The 22,846-nt window shown below is 33.7% G+C and overlaps 1 protein-coding gene across 1 annotated transcript; it reads right to left on the reverse strand.

The window, feature by feature from the left end:
* Positions 1-9: 9 nt before the first annotated feature.
* On the reverse strand, positions 10-19,832 carry LOC132189085 (uncharacterized). Its single transcript, XM_059603593.1, has 39 exons — positions 19,667-19,832; positions 19,210-19,286; positions 18,893-18,992; positions 18,504-18,611; positions 17,824-17,940; positions 17,427-17,577; positions 15,560-15,807; positions 15,228-15,416; positions 14,249-14,325; positions 14,053-14,170; positions 13,266-13,349; positions 12,519-12,614; positions 12,316-12,417; positions 11,631-11,699; positions 10,504-10,599; positions 10,318-10,425; positions 9,570-9,683; positions 9,302-9,385; positions 9,020-9,148; positions 8,499-8,697; positions 8,238-8,381; positions 8,046-8,092; positions 6,761-6,844; positions 6,530-6,598; positions 6,368-6,444; positions 5,927-5,996; positions 4,632-4,781; positions 3,836-3,901; positions 3,554-3,698; positions 3,337-3,401; positions 3,185-3,250; positions 2,690-2,783; positions 1,974-2,010; positions 1,785-1,842; positions 1,575-1,685; positions 1,086-1,153; positions 628-694; positions 479-547; positions 10-332 (listed from the first exon to the last, which is right to left on the reverse strand). Exons 1-39 carry the CDS (start codon positions 19,736-19,738, stop codon positions 249-251), a joined length of 3,909 nt encoding a protein of 1,302 aa, XP_059459576.1. The 5' UTR covers positions 19,739-19,832; the 3' UTR covers positions 10-248.
* Positions 19,833-22,846: the final 3,014 nt, after the last annotated feature.

The following is a 22,846-nucleotide window of genomic DNA, read 5'->3' on the forward strand; positions in this document are numbered from 1 at the left end:
AACAGAATCAGCCTTGATGGACCAGAATCCAAACGGAAGTTATTGATGCTCTGTTTAAATGGGGCCAACATTACTGAACAGAGGTGTGAAGAAAGGTAAACTTTTTTTTTCCTTTCCTTTTCTTTTTCCTAATCAGTAGAACGTTATATACTACATGTTGGAAGCTATTCAAATATTTTTCTCTCACTAATAATACATGCAATTTCAGTATAAAAGAGAAAAAAATTAACCTACAAAAAAATTGCTTCCTACAGTTGTGATGGAGATGGATGATCTTCTCGCTGCTCCATGAGCACACATCTAGAAGGTGGACCAAACATGCTCAAAAATACCTGCGAACATAAAAGCCACGAACAGACATGGGTACTATCATTTCTCTAGGAAGGTGGATCAATGGAAACAATTATCTATCTACTTCAATGGTCTGGGATACCCGTTTATTTATTTATTTTTTTTAAGGGAAATATTATGGACTTACTGGTAAGAATACAAGTCCATGCAAGAAACCAAGAAGGACCAATGCAAGGTACATTTGGAAGTAATAAACCTGTAAAACACAAGCAGAGAAGATATTAAAGGCACTGGAAAGTATTCGCCTATGAAACTAAAATTTAGAGGGAGTAATACCACAAAAACTTCTGTCCTTGAGAAACAAAGAACAATCACCCCAACTAGCTTTGTCAGCGTGATTCCACTGCAAAATTATGTCAAAGACATGTAAATTAGTTTTTGTCACTTCAAATTGACTGAAAACTTTGTACTGGAGCTTTGACAAGTAAGCTGGGACAACCCATATTTTGCAGCAGGGCCAAAAGGACACGAATTACATTGGATCTGAAATGTCATTTATTTGATAGACCATGGTTTAAAGGTTAACCACAAAATATAAGTTTTAGACCACGCAATTAGAAGCTGAATTCATCTATACAACTACAGTTTTTTTAATGCAATTAGAAGCTAAATTGATGAATACAACTACAGTTATTTAAGGAAGCATAACAGTCCATTTACATGTGTCAACAAGTAAAGCAAATTTCTCAGGGATCTGGACATTAGCTCTCTTGCCATTAAAAAAAAAAAAGTACCTGAAGACAGATGCCCCCATTGTACCCAGAGCCTCCTTAGTGCGTTGTTCCTTATCTCCACTGCTTACCTGTTCAAGAAATCAATAAGAATAGACTAACAAAAGGAATGTCTGTACATGGCACTACCGAAAACTGTAAAGCCAGAAAAACAAAATGTCTCAATATTCAAAAGGGGAGCCATCAGCAACTCACTAGCATAACTCTCAAAACAAATTAATTTTGTTTTTGTTTTTTTTTTTGTTTTTTAACAATTATGAAAAGCATTAAAAAGTTGAAAGTTTATGTTGGCACACACCTTTTCATAACACTTCATATTCAATGTTCAAAAAGTATAATTGTCACCATATCAAAACTCAATTCAACCAAGTCATAATCCCTACTATTTGCATCATAACACATGGCAATTTTTGAGTTTGCAGAAATCCATCAAGAAGCAATGAGAAGTGCCTTCTCCAAGCAGAGAATAGAGTGAAAAACAGGAATACTGACCGAGAAAGCATGTGTCATATGCACACAAAACTCAACAGCAATGCCGACTGACATAACAAGGTTAACGACGGAGACAGCATTCAATTGGATATTCAGAATTGCCATCACACCCTGAGATCAACAAATTGGGTTGATTATAAATTAATTAAGCATAATTAACATCACCATTCTAAACGACAAAATTTGATAATTATCCAGGAAGAAAATTACCATGAGATCTATGACAATCATTGCTAACACCAGAAAAATAATTGCTGAATTCCAAAAACTACAATTAAGAATCAAAGAATGAGGAATGAGATCTCTCAGTTTATTTCAGAAAGATAAAACATTACTGTCAATAAGCTAAAATACGAAAGGCTATTATCTAAATAAATAGCTGGAAATATTAATACTGACCTGCATGTGATAATTAAACAAACAACAAACACTGCACCTGTTACACCATCAAAGAGACCCCATTAATTCTTGTAAGAAGTCAAAATAACTATGAGTCGGACCATGCACAGCTATACTAGATTATTATAAAATTTACTGGAACCTCCAAAATTTTATGTAATGAAAATCAAACCATATAGGCTAATAGTCTTCTTTTTAGTAAGTTAAGACAAACAGTCACTAAATAGTACTCTCGTCACAATCTCATCCCAAAGCTAATCTCTGATCACTTGATATTGTTTAGAGTCAGCAGTAAATTTTGTATGATTTCAAAGCTCATGCTTGTGCTTTTAACTTCAAGACCGAGACATTAAATCATTATTCTACATGTAAAATTTACATGATGAGGAAAGAATGATGTTATAGCCAGAAATACAACATCTTCCATCAAGTACCAAAAGTATAGTGAAATAGACATAGAAATCCACCCAAAAAAATGAAGTTAATTAACTATTAAAGCTCAAAAAACAAACATGCGCCTGCACACAGGCACAAAAAGTAAAGAACAAGGTTATTATGGCAATAATGTTGGAGCAGGCAATGGCACGTCTAAACTTCTAGCTGTGAAACCAAGTAGCATAGAACAGAGATCACAGTCAGGTGTCTAAGATCAATGCTGTCCTAAAATATTAAACGCAAGTCAGTCTTTCAGTGACAGAGTTCTCAAGTTAACTGACCAATGGCTATAGCAAGGTTGATTAGCGCTGTCCTCCATATGTCAAGGTATTGCTCAAAAAACATATAAAACACTGAATATGGAAAGATCTCAATCTGCACCAAAAAGGAAATGTCAGTGTAACAAGTATTGAGCAGCGGTGCAGAATCAGATCCCAGATTGTAAAATTACTAGTACACAAAGCATTCTGTAGAATTTTTTTTCTTGTTCTAAGAGAAAGGGAGCTGACACGAAATGTTTAAGATACTGTAATTTACTGTAGGGGTATAAGTGACCAACCATCTCAGCGTTCTATTAACAATAATATGCTGAGAACTTCCACACAACAATTTTATTTTTATTTTTTATTTTTTTTATTTTTTTTATGAATCATTTCCAAGCAACAATGGCACATGAAAATATAAATATCTAACTGGGAAGCCTTTTTTCAGAATTAATTTCCAGTAGAAGGAATATAATAGAGAAAGAATTGCGAGAGGTGGCACAGAAATATTACCTTCAAAGAATCAGAAACCTTTGAACTGAACTCTCGAGCAGCCCTCATTGAATTAACATAGTCAGTCTGAAAATATACTACAGTTTCTCAACGCAAGATAAGAAAGATAATAAATAACAGTTCAAATCTCATGATGATAGGCACTGTCATACCTGCTTGTTGAGGGGTGTATGATAAGTACGAAATGACGACGCTTGAATAACACCAGTCTCATATCCTGATCATTTGTGATTAATTAATTTAATACCAAATTTCACATTACGGGCCCAATAAGTACATCATTAAATGTCTAAATTTACAGGTTAATGTAAAAAAAAAGAAAAAGAAGAAGAATAAATCATAGAAGAAGAAATATTCAATCCTACCCACCGTTCAGTTCCACACTACTAGTGTAAGCCCCATGGCCACCTTTAGCACAATCAGCAGAGGGTAGAGCATTCAGGAACCAGGGAAGTTTCTCCATGAATTGCACAGTAGATGGACGATCATTATGCAAATCTGAGTGACGGAAGCACTGAACAGCTCCAAAGTGGTTAGTAATTAAGACATCTCAATTTATAATTTGACAAAGAAAATTGAATAATGCTACAAAGGAATTAGATTAAAGATTCATTCTAAAGATATTTATTTAATCTACATGGTGTAAATTACCGTGGTACAGTCTTTGCATACTCCATCTAGGCCACAAATACCTCCACTTGAAGAACAGCAAGGTGGCTGGAACATAAATAAATAAATAAAAAATAAAAAAACACTGTAAATTTAGTAAATTCAATGAAATGTGCAGTAGCAACACAGAAAAAATTTAATAATAATAGCTAAGTCGAGGAATTTACAGGAAAAGCGTGATCTTTGTTACAGCATGATCATTGTTATATTCTTACTATGATGGGGGCCATGCATAGTTAAGCATGATAGTGGATAAAAGAGGTACAATGTTACTCAAATTCAAAAATGGAGGTACCCCCATCATAGTTAAGCATGAAAGTGGATAAAAGAGATACCCTGTTACTCAAATTCAAAAATGGAGGTACCCCCATCATAGTTAAGCATGATAGTGGATAAAAGAGATATCATGTTACTCAATGTCAAAAATGGAGGTCTCATTACCCTTAATGATAGAAAAATGTCATTCCATGGTTTCAAAGTTGAAAGAAATTCTACTGTTTTGAGAACTCATTTTGACCTAATATAACCTCAATCCTTTTTAGTACAAATTCCAGTACCTCCGGGCAAGAAAGTCTAATGTCATAGATATGAGTGAACCTGATCTACACCAGTCATTAAGCCCATAATATGCGACTAAAAAGAATGATCATAATTGAAAAAAGAAAAAAAGGAACATATTTATTAGGGAACTGAACCTATTTAGGCAAAACATAACACCAGCATTCCGCATTGATGTTAGAAAAAGAAGTAAAAACTTTAAGAATGACTGCATCATAACCTGATCATCAGGAGGGCAATAACTCCCATTTGTAAACTTTCGACAGCACCCAAATGCTTCTGGAGACATCCACACAAGAAAATCATCAAGCCATGAAGCGGCAGGCTTAGCGATGTAAGTTGATTCTGGTGTTAAGGATGCTCTTGCAATCTACAGAAGCAAAAAGACAAATAATGCATATTAAAGAGAATACACTTTTTAAGGGGAAAACCAAAGATAAATAAGGAGCAAAAAACTAACAAACCAAACTAGTCAATCATCTCATCCTTTACAAAAGATTCACATGGATATGAATGTTTTCTACAAAACTAATAGTGCGGGTTGTAAGAAAAACATTGAACAACAACACATCAATCCATGAATTCATGTTTCATACTAATAGATAATGAACGTAATCAAATATTAGTTAATATAACAACACTGAAAAGTATTATATCATACAATAAGCCCCTTTATATTTGTTCTAAAAAAGGGTATGAAATGTGTATTTTTCTACTCCATGAGTTCAATGTAGTCGACAAATATATGATATGAAATAATTAACTAGATGAAAAAATATATCTGCTTCAATCCCATATGTCTTGCCCATTACTCCATTAGAAATGTCTCAGAATGTTTTCCACTTTGAAAAGTTAATGGATGCAGTTTTTTCCCCCAACTCATCCTTTACCTTATTAGAAAAGTCAATACCTCTTTTTTGGCTGCTTTAATTGAATTAAGTTAGGAAGAGTAATTTGCAAATTGATAGCTTTATTTCAAAAACAATGCATTAAATAATGTCCCCTTAAAACCTTACTTTTCTTCAACATGGGACTGAGAGAATATTATAACTAAACTTTACTTCAAACAATTGTTTCCCAAACTAAAGGTCAGGTATAAATTTTGACAATCACATAAAACATTCCTACATTTACCCAATGGTTACGATATATAGCCAACTAATTTGCCAATAATTAGAGAATATCCAAATCTTTGAAGAAACTAAAGCTACTCTATTAATTAACCTCTAACAAACTACAGAAATAAAATTAGAAGAAACCTTAACTTTAATGTATATGTGGAGTTAAGCATAAAAAGGGCAAAGAAAAAGGAGGCATGTAAAAGAGTGCAAATAAGAACCCATTCAACACAGCCTTAAAAAATAACAACATATGCGTTGCCATGTGTGAAAGTCTGAGGTGTACTAAGTGAAATTTTTCACTTTGAAAAGTGAATGAGCAGGATGCATGGGAGGCATCTAGTATGCAGATCAAATAGTGCTCGAGAATTTCTATATCAAATTAAGAAGGTTTTACCTCACTTAAAAGGGAGTCTGAATCACATTGGCTGATGGAGCATAACTGGTTCGTATGTCTTGATTCTGAGCTGAGGAGAAGAGTAACATCAGCAATGTAGTCTTAACATAGTGACAAGTATGGATCAAAATCAAGTTTCATCCCCCATCCCCTCTTCCTTGGCTCTCACACAGACAGAGGTTAAAGTAATGTTAAAATTCCAGCAGTATCATAATTAAAGCTTCATCAAATCACACCAGCAACTAAAGGTCTGAAGATCAAATTGTAAAAAACCACAATAGGCACGATTAGGTATTGTGTCAGTGCTCCTTAGCAGCTGGCACTTGATCCTTTCCTCTTTTCATCAAGGTAGAGAACCAATGGTATGATAACAAGAATGACAAAAGAGCTACAAAGTAGATCAAATTGGAGGCAAAAGGGAAAATAATGACACTAAGATACCTATAGTTATAGTTCTTCACAACAAAGTATAGGGGTGGTCCAATTCTGAGATACTCTGAAACATTATTAAAATACCCCTGCAGAAAATTGAAATGGAGCCTTAGCATACCAAATAAATAGTTCTTCTTGAAACATATAAATAATGAAGTCAGGTAGTTAAACCTGAAGATACGATTCTCGGGGAAGAACAATCTTTTGTTCCAAACCAGGTTCAATCCTAGTGCATAATGCCTATGACATTTATAAAAAAATAAAAAAAATAAAAAAAAAAATTAATTTTTTAAAAAAAGAAAAGAAAAGAGAAATTATAAGCTGAGATGCGTAGGAGGCACAAGCAGATATATAGATAATAATGTCAGAAGACTTGAGGGGGGGGGAAAGATCATGACTCACAATGCTAGCCAACGCCCATCCAAAAAAGACAGAAATGACAACTATTTTGACTCCCCAAAGACTGAGGATGGGTGCGTGGATTTCCTGGAATCCAAATTGCCAGTCAACAACATTAGAAATTAGGTAAGGAAAAAAATACAGATTGTTACCAGGAAAAAGAAATTAAAATCACCATGGAAAAAATGGTCCTTTATGAACAAATTCCCAAGTTAATAGGAATAATGTTTATTATAGTAACTAAGACTATAAATAACACTTAGCATGCTACTCAAACAGTGTCACGCCCTTGCCCTAACCACCAGAGAAGATATATTATGCATTTTGCAATACAATTTAACAGTGACTTTTACTCTCCATAAAACTGTAGCTTGTACAACATGGGGAAGTTGTAAACTTTTGGAAACACAGGTTGGATCATGACTGCTATCAGGAATACTGACCGAGACACAAGTAGTATTGAGGCATATTAGGAAAAATCTCCACAAGGATTGTAAGAGGTTTAACTGCTGCAAAATTACATTATATCTAAGATACACAATAAATTACTTTGAATTGCATAAAATAAATACATTGAGGAATATAAGGAACATACTCATATGAAATGGACACTGAATGATCAACCAGGCAAGCATAGAGTTCTGGCTTATGCTCAAGTCACTTGACAAATCTACCAAACTATACAACTAACTATATTCATATGCTGCAGACATATCATATCAAACGATCCAAGCACAGGGTTGCATAATCAAATCAATGTTATATCCACAATCATGTTGCATGTTCACAGTACCAGAAAAGCCATTTGGAGTTTTTATGGCATGATACGGATGTGTACCCCCATTAGTTTTTTCGCTTTAGTTGCACTCTGCAAGATTATTTACACACAGTATGCATTTGGAGCATTTTTTTTGGGGGGCGGGGGGTGGGGGAGGAGGATAAGTTAATCATCTGTGACACTCAACTTTCCTCTTCAGTCCCAGTCATTGAAATAAAATTCTCTTCAGATTGCAACTAGTTGCCAAATATGTTTTAGGCCATCAATATAATCGCACAAGTGATAATAGCCATATCAGGTTAGAATAATATTTTTGATATTGCACTTGACATTGTTCAATTTTCTTTAATGAGTGGTATCATTATCTCCGAATCATACACGCAAGTCCAAAGTTACTTGAATCATTAAGATACTATTGGTTATTTTGCAGTGAACCAAATTGAGTACACAATTTGTTAATGTAGACATGACTTCCAAGGAAAATTTATGAAAAGACAGTTAATTAATTACCTTCATATATCGAACCAGCAGTCCAGGTTTTCTCTGATTAATAATACCTAAGCTTCCATAAGATAGCCTTCAATTAGATTTTAGTGTACACGAAGAAAAGAAAACAAAATCCAACATACATCAGAGTCTACAATCATACAAGGAATGGGGATAATGCATCAATTGATCATAAACTATAAAAGTAAAGGAAACCTTTATCAGAGTCTGCATGTGGTGAAGAAACTTTTATACAAGGAAAGCAATCAACCCTCTTATCCTCGGCTCGGAGAAAGTCAAAAACTATTAAAGCAACAAAAGCAGTAACTTGCAGAAGGAAGTCCAGAAGAACAGCCAATGCTGCAAAAGAATGTGCAAATGGAATTTAAACAATTACCAAAGATAAAAGATAATGACCTAATAAAACTACAAAAACTATTTCACAGGTAAATATTGGGATGCATGGACAATTTTAACCTGCAAACATGGAGAACACGCGGCAAGCTGGCATAGGAATAAAACTTCCAACTGCAAAAGCTAAAACCTCCGAGAGACTTGCTAGGGTTATGGATGGTCCAACTTCCACAAGAGCATTACTTATCCGTCCTTCTAAAGGCAACTCTAATGGTTGCCGCTTAACAGCATGTACCAGTATGCACATATTATCTACCCCAACCTGATATGACAAAAGACCAGCCATATAGAGATGTGATGTTGAACAAAATAATGGGAGAGGAATGGTTCACCATTGATTGATCTTCATAAACTATAACAAGGATGGACCAAAGATTGCTTTTATAGATACAACAGAACAATCAGTTAACCACGTGATGTGCATATAAGTAATGAAGAAAACATTTTTCCAATTAAGTCACAATATAGAGATTAAGTACAAGAAAACAGGATTTTATGTGCAACCTTCCAGTCAAGAACACGGTAATCACAACATCAGTAGGAGAAACACATTAATGGAAAAGATAAAAGTGTCCCATACTTACAGCTAGAACAAGAAATGGAATAACTTCCATTATGATCAGCGTAGATTTTACTCCAATAGCACTAAAAAATCCAACTGATCCGAGAACAGAGAACATGACAAGCATTACTCCAAAAAGACCAAGCAATACCTGGAATCCAGCCACCATATAATATCAATTATGCAATAAATAAGTTTTCCTATATAGAAAATTTAGCATTTGAAAGACTGAAGAGCATGGCTCTATAATAGAAAACAGGTCCATCAAGGTAAAAGACGATTGAAACTATGGAAGGGAGCATACCTTAGATGAAATGTAAAAAGAATGTAAACACGGAGTATCACCCAAAGTAAGAGAGATGTAAGCAAACATCACAAGATAGCTTATCTGCAACAAAATAAGGTAGCAAATATGCACAAAAAATTATAAACTTAATAGAAAAATAAGGAGAGAAATAGCTCATGTACAGGACTATACAATCAAGAGTTCAATATAAATTAGTTCAGAAATATTATGAAAATTATTTCTACAAAAAAATGTTTTATGAAAAGAGGGGGAAAGACAAACCGACCAATATAGTAATGGCATCTGCAGTACTTTCTCTTTTCAATTCTTCCTCAATGGAGCTTTCCGATGAAAAAGAAAGAGTCAAATTTTTAGATTGCACCATAGGCAACAACTCATCCTATCACCAAAAAAAAAAAAAGTGAGTGAATAAATATAAGTTATCAAGAGAAAATGCAGCAAAAAAGGTGTTATAATATAAATTAAATGATTAAATTTATCTCTTCTTATAAGTTTAAACTTTTGGGACAAGTGGTGATTTAACAAAGTATGAAAGCCAAAGTTTATGAGCTCGAATCTTGATTTTGTCATTCACCTCCCATATCAATTAAATATTCTACATGTTGGGCTCCACCAATTAAGGAAAAGTTTGAACCCACATGTGAGGGGGAGTGTTAAGAGTATAAATTAAATGATTAAATTCATCTCCTCCTATAAGCTTAAACTTTTGGAACAAGTAGTAATTTAACAAAATGAGCTCTCATACTTAACTCACCAACAAATTAGTAATGCTAAATGCATGAATACATAAACAGTCATATCATATGAGCAGTTCAGAATAAGCAACCCTGCTTCCTAAAGCAGGTTCTCAAGATAGTAACATACTTGATATAACTTTCCACATAATGTGTGTTTTCTTGTAGTGAAAACATTGCAGACAAGTCTAATAATACTTAAAGAGTAGCGCATAAGAAAAGAACAACGCACACAAGTAAGAAACAACCACTGAAAGGACAAAATTACTAAGAAAAAACCTTCACTAACTGAATAAAAGCCTTCTCCCAAGCCACTGCCCTTTGAGTTACATTAACTTCTTTATCAATAGCATTGTTTACAGGATAAGTTACCATAAATGCAGAAGCCTGTCATGGAAATATCACTCTAGGGTCATGCTTCAATAATCGAATTAAGTTTCAACTTAAAAGGGATGAATAGATTACCTCAGAATAATTGTTCCCAGGGAAACCTCCTAATGCAGTGCTTGGATCTAGAGGAGCCTTAAATGCACTCATACATGTGTCTGCAGAGGAATAATGCTGAAAGAGGAGAATACATAAGTGTCAAAACTTGGAAAAGGAAAAAGTTATCAAGTCTAGACATAGAGGCTAAATAATTATTTCATCATGGCTAGGGATCAAGAGTCTCTTCAGAGTCATCAGGTAAAGTTCAAAAGAAATAGACCGAGAAGCGAGGAGAAAAGAAACAAAAGGATAGCTATTAGCATACTAATACATGAGGTAGGTCTATCTCACATTATAGCACTACTATCCAAACTCACGAACAATAAATGATTAAACACTCCATCCATCCTATATTGTTTGTCCTCCTAAAAAGATCCAACTCTTAAAGGACATAATTTAAATGAATTGTTTTTGAAATAAAAATTTACCAATTCATAGAATTAACTTTCTTAATTTAAACTCAAATAAAGCAAACAAAAACGGGCATTCACTTTTCAAAGTAAATAATGAGTTAGGAAAGTTACTAAAATTGTGTCCATTTATTTTTCAAAGTGGCCAATATTTTGGGACATCCTAAACTAGAATAGTGGACAAATAGTATGGGGTGGAGGTAATGTATATAAATTAATTTTAACATCAAACAGAAATGTCGATACAATTTCAGAGGGAAATTTATTTTTTTCTACAGGACAAAAAAAAATAAAAAATAATAATAATAATAATAGTTCCGATTTCGACATACATTTCACCTAAATTAGGTGAGAGTATTAGATGTCAAATATGAGCAGTTGGGTTGGAAACAGCTGTACCAGTATCCAGTCCATTTCCGTGCCTGTTATTTGTAACAAATGTCACCCCCAATACTAAGTATCCAATACTTTGCTACTCAATATCAATCCATACAAGCAAACATATAATGGAACTCTCCAAACTAAATGAAAATTGTGCCAGAAAATTGCATTCTCTGGCAGCTGATTTTGGAAGTGAAAGCCCAAACCAACTTCGTAGAAAAAGCTGATCAAAATTCTAGGCATGCAAACATATAGAACAGAAGAGACAAGCTCTGCAGCTTTAAACAACATGAAGATGAAATGACCAATACATACCTCAAAACAATACTTCAGGTGTTCAACTCCCCCAAAATCATCATAATTTTTAACATCCATTTTAAAATACTGTCATAAAAAGAGAAAAGAGTAGGAAAAGGCATGTTAATCTCATGATGTCAAATATACTTCTCAAAAGAAAAGGAAAAAAAAAAAAAAATAGCACTTCAACAAAGACAGTTCAAAAATAGTTGAAATTCTTAGCAAGATGAAATAGCAAGTTGTAAAATAGAGATATGTTACAATTACACAATAAAAAGAGAACACGACAAGCAATATTAGATGCATGCATGCCCAACAACCACACATTTGAAGTGGCTGCTTTATATTTCAAATAAAAAAAATAAAAAAGAAATATTAGGTCTTGCCAATGTCAATTCAAGTTCTACACAGAATGTTGCCGCTGTATCTACAAGCCTCAAAGGAAAAAAGGAAATAAATAAAAATATAAGACGCTTCTAGGTTGGTCCTTTGGACATAGATATAAGCATAGGCTATTTATTACAGTATCCCGTCTTCAATTGACTCCTATAAGAGTTCCTTTAAAGCCTATAAAAAGGCACAGAGCACAAATAAAATTGATGAGGACATGTTAATTGCATATCATGAAAAAGAAAAAAGTTTTACAAGTTCTATCACTACAGTCTATTATGCGCACCACCCAAATACAGACCACCAATTTTACCTGTAGAACACTTTGAGTGGCACAATCTTGGTCCAGTGGCTTCATACAAATATCACTGAGACTTATCATTGATCCTGAATAATTTGCACGAATTCCATCAACCTGAAAAATATGAGTATTTGGAAATTATATTAATAAAAAAAAAAATCCAATGCAAGTCACATAATCAAGTTATATCTAAAAGGCAATACCAGAACAGGTACCTTCTTTTGTATTTCAAACAGTAACTTAATGTTGTCATCTGTCACAATACTTGGTATTTTACCATCCACCGCATCTGGAATTGTTGCCAATATGATCTAGAAAAAAAATACCAACATTGTTAGCTCTTCAAAACTTAAATAAATACTACAAATCCTCCCACTGTGGTGTTGTCTCAGAAATTAAAAAAGGTGAGCACTGTTATCAACTCCATCGCATTGTAGCACAATTAAATTACCATTTCACACAGAACCTTGATAAAATATTGCATTTAGTACAGTCAAAACACATTCTAAGAAAAGGACCCTTTAAAAACCATAGATATCATGGTTCGACAATCACAATCCCACCCCCCACCCAAAGAAGACCTTAAAATTAGCAAAGGTTTGTTGTATACGAATATTCTTCAATGCACGAAAGGAAATAAACAAGAGCATAGGTGTATCGGTGCTTATGCACTCAAACATAATAATAAATCAATAAATAAAATGCTACAAATACAAAATAAAATAATAAAACAGCTGTAGTGAATTCTACTCAAACAAGATTCTATACACTAAAAACCATTCAAGGGCAACATCCATTAATAGTACCAGCAAAGACTGTATTTGGATCTCCTAAAGGCCTTAAAGGCAGTGTTAAGTGTTAACCCCATAAACCTATTAGCTTCTAGACCTAATGAATGTATGAGAAGAAACTAGATAAAGTGACAAATAAATAAACAATAAAAAACTAGAATTAAGTAGAACCTGTTCAATTCTGTAAAAGGGAGCTAGGTGTGTGTCGAAAAATCGTTTCTCCTCTGCAGCTTTACTCCCAGGCCCTACCCATAGCTGAAACAGTGTATAAACAAAAGTTGACACACATATGCAACACAAATAAGTAGAAACAGTAAGATACTAAGAATTGAAAGTACAGACCTGGTAAGCCTTGTGAAACAACTGCCAACAGAAATTGGAATATAACACATTGATAGTGGCTTCTAAATAAAGTATAATCTACTCTCTCTTAGGACAATATTGGCCCCAAACATTTTTTATCTAATTCGCATTTTTTGTTGTTGAAAATTTTTCAAATCATTACTCCCAAATTTGTATTAGTATCTTGACACACATTCGCAGTAGTTCATCAAAGTTTCTGAATTCTTTCTACAAACTTTATTTAAAATTCTCATCAACAGTGGCACAAAAACCTTTGCTCCATTCCAGGAAATAGTTCAGAATAAAAGTCCACAAAATGTTTTGAAGTCCTGGAACTCTCCCTATGCTTCTTAAATGAGATGACTGGCGTTAGTATTACACAAAGTATTTTTGTACCAAATCGAATATGATCCTGGCCATGTCATGAATAAGTTTGTAGAGCGCTCATACAGGAGATTGGATTCCTCCACAAGGAAAAGTGCAATGATGAGAAAACACAAAGACTTAATACCATGTGGCAAATTCAAGCAAATTTGAGAATGATAGGAGTTCACAATAGGGCCTTAAACAAAGCATTAGAAAGAAAAGCGAAACAGAGTCTGTTCACAAATCATACCTTTTCAGGCCGTGTCTCCACCTTGAAACGGATTAGACCCAAACAAAGTAAAAGAACCATAGCCAACGATGAACACAAAACTAAGGTTGGATTTCTTGCAACCCATGTTCCATATTTCCTGAACATGACAATATATACACAATGTCAAAAATCATTCTGCCTATACCAACATAAGCCTTAGTGCCATGGCAGTGACCTGAAAAAGTTTGACATGTATCCTTGCACAACTGAAAGTTGGATCCCATTTCTAATTTGTGGAGCATCTTCAAGCATCTGATAATAAAAGAAACTTGTGATAAGATTATCCAACAAAAGGACGGAACACAAACTAACATTAAAATAAATAAGAGTATAACTTTTTTTTTGGAGGCAAATGGAAAATTTTGGAATAATAGAAGCATAAATATTTCAGAATCAATGCATGTGCCAGTTAATGAGAATAGCCGATAAATAATCAAAAACATATTTTGGTTGCTGACGAAGTGATTCTGCAAAATCAGACAAAAAAATCTGAAAAGGAAAAGTAAAAAATCAGATACATGAGCATGGAGTGGATGGTAACTTCAGCATCCTTTGTTTCCTTACTAACAGCACCCCCCTCCCCCCCCCCAAGCTACGCAAAGCTATATTGAGTTCAATTATCACATAAATAATCCATAAGATCCACATGAGGAAACATTGAGGACACTTGAAGAATTCTAGGTAGAGACCATGATAAGAATATTCCCCTATCAATGGCAGGGAATATATATTTCATAAAAAGGAAATCCCATATGGAAAATTATAGTCAAAAGGTACAGCTGGAGACAGTGAGGAAGAGCAAATGGGGGAAAAAAAGAATTAAATTATCAATGATACGGCAGCAATACCACATTTGGCTCGTGCTCTCTTTATATATTCACTCTTCCTAGTTCTGATCTAATGATTACGACATCAAAATACCCCCAACTCATACTCATGTAAATAACACTTTTGAAATGCACTGGAGCCACCTACTATAACTGTAAATTACTGTCTCTAAACTTTTGAATAATGGCCAGTGAATTTATTTATTTTTCCTTTCTAACCAAAGCTAGTGACCAATGAGACTTGCACTCAAGTTGAATAGTTAGATTTGATTACTATAAAAGGATAATGGTTAAATAACTGGGAATTGGTGGCAAATCAGTATGCACCTGCATGGGGAGGTTCTCATCCTTTTGCCTGTTAACAGAATGGAGTTGACCAGCAATTGTGGCATTCAAGAAATGTTTTGTTCTAGGATGTGGTTTCCTTTCTCTTGCCCGATGAAATAAACCCCATCCTAAAAACATAGAAACCAATATGATATACAGGATTGCTAAAGCAAAGTCAACACATTTGGCCTGCAGTTTGCAAACAATGAAACCATGTTAGCGAAGCCATCTATGTTAAAGGCACACAACTAAAAGTGCCTATGAGTACTTGCGTTGAAATGAACATATAAATCACAGCAACTGCTAAACTAGAGTACAATATGTTCTCTCACCTTAAGAGACCCAATTCTCACTGAACAAGCTCCTCTTTTATGCAAAGCAGGAGGAGCTGTATTAGAGCAGACTGGAGATGAAGGGCAATCACCACATGAACAGCCTAGTGAAATATCACCACATGAATAAGTAGAAACATTCATAGGTTTCATTCCAGATGACTCAGTAACATCTGAATGGAATTTAATGGCATATGGTGAACCCGGCACATTTAATTCTGCTCGTCTTCCAATAAAAGCAAACCACTCTGCAACAAAAATTATAGCATCAGCACTGCAACTTATAGATATCAAAGCACTTAACACCACAAAGGCCACATTCTCCCTCGCTATTAAGTGACCAAAAAATAAACAGATACATAAGGTAAGGAAGGAGTCTTATTCGTCTATGATGCTCCTATACATGCATAACTAATCAAAGAGATTCTAGTTTCTTCTTAAAATCCAACATTTATTATTATAAAACTGTGGGGGTTTTCCATCAAATTATTTTTGAGCAATCACGTTAAGGGAAAAAAAATAAAAAGACAGAAGAGCTACCGGTTTTGAATTTTTTTTTTTTTTTTTTTTGTGTGTTCAAAAGCGTTTGGTGAGAAGTATTTCTTGATAGGGGGCCATATTTGAGAAAATGTTTTATGTCGGGTCCGCTCAAAAATATTGTTTGGATGTGTTTACAAAAGAAAAAAAAAATACTAAACATGCTTATTTTGAAAAAAAAAAAAAAAAAAAAGAAAAAAGACTGAGGTGGCTATCTCTCTCCAATCTGTTTTAATCACCACCTGCTTTCTCAAAACATTCCTATGAGGTGTAAAAAGTTTTCTAAAAAAGTGTTAAGTGTTTTGAATTATTTGTTAATGATTTTGATAAAAGTGAGTTTTTGGTATTAAAACAGAGAAGTGTTTTCAAGACTGTTATCAAATGAGGCCAATCTTTTCCTAGTCATTGAGGGCTCATAAACCAAGGCTTCAAATTTGTCTCCTTCTTCCTAACCCCACATTGCACTCCACAAATCGAAATTGCCACTTTAAGTTTTAAGCAATTACACAAACCTTAGAAATCTTTGATCAGATAAGTCTCCAATTACACTCTTTTATAATGTCATTTCTCCTGACATAATCACTTTCCAACCACTCATACAGCCTTTTTAAGGCCCATAATTTTATAATCAGATAAAGATTTTCATTTACGCTATCTGTACTCTCCCATTCTTAGACTTATTTCGTATGCAACTCTCTAACCAAAGAATATCTCATTCCATAACATTTAAAAAGAGACGCTAAGATGACCAGTCACTCCTTATAAGGTAACTTTAGAGAGCTATGGAACCACATATCCACTGAAGTTATCAACCAGGTCTTTCATGTCAGCACTTTTGAGCTCTTTCTCAATCATAGAGACTAGAGTAGTGCCCTTCCTACTAATGGCAAAGCTGAATGGAAAGTGCCTAACTACACTTACTCTGTGAAAGTGAAGGATGTCAAAGTACATGCTTAGAACCTTGGAACATGTCATGACATAAGGATAAAGGAAATCATGACTAATTGAGCATCCACTTCCAAAACTCCAACAGTGTTAAAATATTAAGGAAGTTGCGTACATTTTCAACCCAAAAGAAAGTTTTTGGAAAATCAATTCCTTCCAAATATGGTGGGTTTACAAATAACCGCCAATCCATTCTCAAACAATCAAGTACATGGATACCCTTTAAAAGTTTATATTCATAAACATGATTTATAGAATAGACATCTTATTGGCTATTCGTTGTTCCCCATCACAGCTTAAAACCATTGCATATATATGTACATATAAGTGAGAGAGAGAGAGAGAGAGAGAGCTTTAGGTTTCAATTTCAAAAGGTTCAGATTACCTTTAAAGTTTTGAGCACCAGCACCAATAAATTCTAAAGCTCGAGAATTCATGGTACCAAACTTCACATCATTGCAAGAGTCGTATAACCCTTCACCAAAACCATCAGTTATAAAAAAATCAATCCCATCCACGGTCAAGTTGTTATTAACCTGAAAAAGAATAAGTCACAAAATAAAGTTACACTTTTACATACACAAGTATGTCTGTCTCCAATGAGACGTATATATATCTAACAATCACCTCATCAAACAATAACCAAAGCTTTAGTCTAATTCTCTCTAGCAACACCAACTTGTATCCAACAGAAAATATTGCATGAAAAGGGGCACAACATAATGACAACACGAAGACCTCTCTGCAATTGTGACCAGGAAGAATAAGTGGGAATTCCTGACCTTGGAAACAGAAGTCACATTGATAAATAAACTCTGATTTGGAGAGCACGTAAGCTCGCAGAACAGGTTTAAAAAGTTTCTCAAGCATGCTGGACAACCTACAAGAAAAGGTATTGCCTGCAAAAAAGTATTAATATTGAGATTATATATTATTATACTGTGGGCGCTGGAAAGCTTGTAAAGAAGGAACAAGATGAACAACGATATCTGAATAGGCTTTGAAACTCAGCAGGGCTCACACTCAAGTCCCAAAGAATTAATGAAAATCAGTAAATATAAGGAGCATTTGTAAGATAGGCACAATATTCACTGATAATAAAATCAAGATTCACATATCTCTATGGAACAAAAAAATTCTGCTGCCATTTAGAACAAAACATAAGACTGCTGGCTTAGAAAATAAATGAACCTAAAGAAGTTGATATGTGTCATTCAAACTCTAACAAACATCAGGCAGTGGAAAACAGTAAACCAAGACTGTCGTAGGTGTAGAAATTGCAATGAAGATAAATTAGAAATAGGCATTTACAACGAACTTTTCAAACAAGTAAGAAATATGAATTATCACATAGAATACCATATGACTAAAGAAGGAGCAACAAATCTCAGCCAAAGTAAAAATAATTAGATATCAAATAATGAGTCAGGATATAAATCATAGAGTTAAATAAAAATCTTACTTGCTGGACTTGTGTCCGTAATGTGTCAAACTGATATTCTGTACAACAGACATTGCCAGTGATTGTTGGGCATAAACTTTGGATCTTTGATGAAAGCAACTCGTCCGGCTGGTAAGCATAACCATACATTTCAGGTAAGGCATTCACAGGTTAAAAACAAAAAACCTTGAAACTAACAGAACCAGAAGCAAGGTAGACTGGTACCTACTCTGTTTTCGAAACAGGGATCAACCCACTAACCCAACAACACTACATATATTTGACAGCAAACCGAAACGCATATACACATATATACATACAAGACAATTATAATAATAGTAAAGTAAGAAGTCTAGCTCAATTACTCGAGAGCTAAAACAGAGACAGCAATAGACAATGCGAACAAATACCTTCATAGCAGGGGAACCGAAAGGACAGTTCAAAACTTTTCCATCTTTACGTTTTCCACAAATGTCATACATCGCACAATAATCTTCAGAATGCTTTACCCTAAACAACATAAAAGAAATTAGAAATTATCAACTTCTTAAATAAAATCAAATTCTTTCAGAACATTTTGCAAAGATATGGACCATATGGTCAGAAATTCTAAACCACAACAGAGTATGTGTAATACAGAAGCAGGGCATGCCGGCATGGCAATTTTTCATAGCATGCAGTTTGCAGCGGGGCAAAATATATACAAGTACATATAAAGCCTGCTCACCCTGATGTGGCACTGGACGTGACAAGAAACCGGGCATCGGACCTCTCTGCACTCACAACAGATGAGGTGACTAAGACCTGCACATATAATGCTCAAATTCAGCGAAATTAATCCAAGAGAGCGATCCATTCCCTTCCATCTCTACAATTTTTGAAGTTACACGAAACGCGTGCCATCCCGAAACTCAAATTCAAGTTACTGCAAACTTAAAACTCCTTTTTGGTTACCGAGAAAAGAAAGAAAGAGAGCAAGAAAAGGCATGGCGTTTGGTCCTCAGTCATTTCCTCGCAAACCAAACAATCAACAAAAAGAGATGAAAAAAAAAATGAAAAGAAAAGGAAAAAAGAAAGAAGCAAAAATAGGAGAAAAAGTTGAGACAAAAAGAAGAAAAGTAACAGAAAGGGAAGGAAAAGGGAAATCGAGAATCGAGCAAGAACATCGTGAGCGGAGTTCTTGCCTGGAACAAAGAAACTGAAGCGAGAAACCCTAGAAGAAGCCCCATTGTTCTGCTCCAGCTCCAGATTCTCATTTGAACCACGAGCTATGCGTGTCTCTCTGTGTGCGAGAGAAAGAGTGCGAGTGAAAAATAAAAGGCGAGAGCCGTTGAAGTCGTACTCAGAGTGTGAGAGAGTCCAAAACCGTATTTATAGTTACTGTAACTCCTGGGAAAGCTATATATCTGGCCTCTTGACGTAGGCAACTTCCACGGTTTTCCAAGGTACTTACATCTATTTGTTACACTGGATTATTTTACATTTTTGCCCTTGCTTTCGGTCCGTTTGTCGGAGGGGTCTTCATATTCTTTATTCTGGAATGTTTTTTTTAGGTAAGATAAAATTTTATTGAAAAAGAATAACTAAATACATAAAAGGGGAGGAACTTGAAAGCCTCAACAAGCATTACAGAGCCCAAAAAACAGTTAATCAAGTGAAAAAACAAAAATATAAAATAAATAAAAATGGGCCAAACAAAATCAGTCGAGGTAAAACTATTGAAGAGGGACAATGGGTCTGTTTATTAATATGTATTGAGAGTGTTTCTTATTTTTTGTTTGAAAAATATTTTTATGTAACTTAAAGTTAAAATAATTTTAAAGGTTTTATAATTATTTTCCTTGTTTGACAACTCTTTTTAGGAGAGCTTTTTTATTTTTTAACAAAAAAAAAAAACAAAAGTATTAACAAACAATTCCGAACACAAAACACTCAAAATTACTTTCTCAGAGAATTACATTTTAAAAGTATTATCAAAATAACCTAAATTTTAGGTTGTTTGTTACAGCGTCTCCTACAGAAAAGGCAAAATCTCCATATTGTATCCACCATATTTAGTTAGGAGTAATGATATAAAGAGAATTAGAGACCTCTCAAATGTGATGTGCCATTTAAAATTACTAATAGTTTAATTCAATAATGATCATCTCAAATTCAATAGTAATTTTAAAAGGCATATCACATTTGAGAGGATTCTAGTGCTTCTTATATCATTACTCATTTAACCACATCTTTAGTTTATGTAAAATACATTTATAGTTAATTACTGTGGTGAAATGTTTCCATATTTTATTCATTTTCAGCAACGATTTTTAACCACATCTTTAGTTTCTGTAAAATACATTTATAGATAATTACTGTGGTGAAATGTTTCCATATTTTATTCATTTTCAGCAACGATTTTTTTGGTTATTTTATTGTTTATCTTTTGCAACGCCCACAAAGTCATATGAGTTTATATCATTGAAAAAATATTGTAAAGTAATGCTAAAAGTTTTTCTTGTATCATTCTAAAAATGATGTGATTTTAATTAAAATTATCATTAAATTTGTGATTAATCACTATTGAATTTTAATCGGATTGTGAATTTAAAAGACATATCATTTTTTGAATGACACAATAATAACTTTCAGCATTACTCTAAAAAAAAAAAAAAAGATGAATGTTTGAAAATATGAGTATTGATAAAAATATAATAAAAAAAAAGAAGAATAAGGTTTAAAAAAAGTAGATAAGATAATAATAATAATAATTGAATTTTTTTAATTGGGTATTTTAAGATGATGTTAATGTTGTTAGAATAGAAAATGATAGAAACCGACGGCAATGTTTCTTTTGTTTTTTTTTTAAAGTTGATTGTGTTTGTGGGAGTGAGGGTGTTCTAGTAAATTTGGATTGGTCGTAACGTCTCGTGAAGCGGTATATTTCTCTCGCTGTCTCGCACACATGTAAGGTATATATATATATATGTGCGTGGGTGTGATGGTGTATGTTTATTTTGTTTGTTAATGATAATATGTCGTGCATGCCTGGTAATTGTAATTATCCAAAACGGATTAGACCAAAATGTGACTTGTAATTTGAGTCACGCATGGAGTTGGTGAACCGAAAAGAAATAATCGTTAGACATTTTAGGGACAACTTTCTATAATTTACTTTATTAATATATAATTATCAGAATTAAGGTTTGCTATTGAAGAAAAAGCAAGGCGTTAACAAAGTGTGGTTTCTAATATTTTATTAAAATGAAACACTAATGTAGTGAAGTGAAGTGTAAAGTAATGTGAACTTAAATTGCATTTTAGAGACATATATGGTTGTTCGGATTGGGTAGAGGGCAGTCATGTTGGTAGTGTGGTTGGTAAGTGACAAAGACACGTTCCAACGTGCCATTGCAACTGTGAGGCAGACCCTAGTGGTTTTTCTATTTGAGAAAGATTATAATAATATATCTTTTCAAAAAAATAAAAAATGAAAAGAGTATAATAATATATATCCAGTGTACTTATTGCAAAGCAAGAAATGGCAGATACTCTCGGATAATATTTATTTGGATAAAGTTTACTTAATATCTTCAAACTGTCACTCCAATAATAAGTTATTCCACAAACTGTCAATTGTGACAATTTACCCTCCAAATTACCAAAACAATGACAATGTACTTCAAATTTTTTTTAAAATGACAAAATTACCTTTACTAAAATAAATTATTTTAGTAGTTTGAGAGGATAAATTGTCGTAATTAATAGTTTGGAGAATAGATTGTCATTGAGGTGATAGTTTGAGCAGGTTAAGTGAACTCTATCATATTATTTTTTTTGGTACAAGATAAGTGACTGCTAAAGAAAAAAAATAAAAAATAAAAAATAGGGGGGCAGTTTGATGCTATATAAATCGAATTAATCATAGCTTTTTAGTGATAAACATTATTGATTTGATCCTGATGGGTGATAGCTTTTTAGTGATAAACATTATTGATTTGTCCTGATGGGTGACAACTTGTGGGTTTAACGTTATATTTGCATCCCCAACGCCCCGTCCTACAAATTGCAACGGCTATCCTGCTATGCTATGAGCAATGACAAATCCTATAAACCATAATATTATTCCATAATTATTTTATATCCTTGATGTGATAACTGATAAGATCTAGTAATTCTTGATTATTATTTTAACTTATTGACACAGTCACATAAACGAAATTATATAATGATAAAATAAAAATTTTATTTTGTTGAAAACAACCAATGTAATATGGATATTAGAAATTAAAATTATTGGGGTGTGGCGGCGGCCTTATTCTAGCCGTTCAAAATAAGCATTGAGATGGTATATGGTTCAATATGTACATGCCATTTCACAT

The sequence above is a fragment of the Corylus avellana genome, chromosome ca8 (genome assembly GCF_901000735.1).
Source record: "Corylus avellana chromosome ca8, CavTom2PMs-1.0".
NCBI classification, from domain to species: domain Eukaryota; kingdom Viridiplantae; phylum Streptophyta; class Magnoliopsida; order Fagales; family Betulaceae; genus Corylus; species Corylus avellana.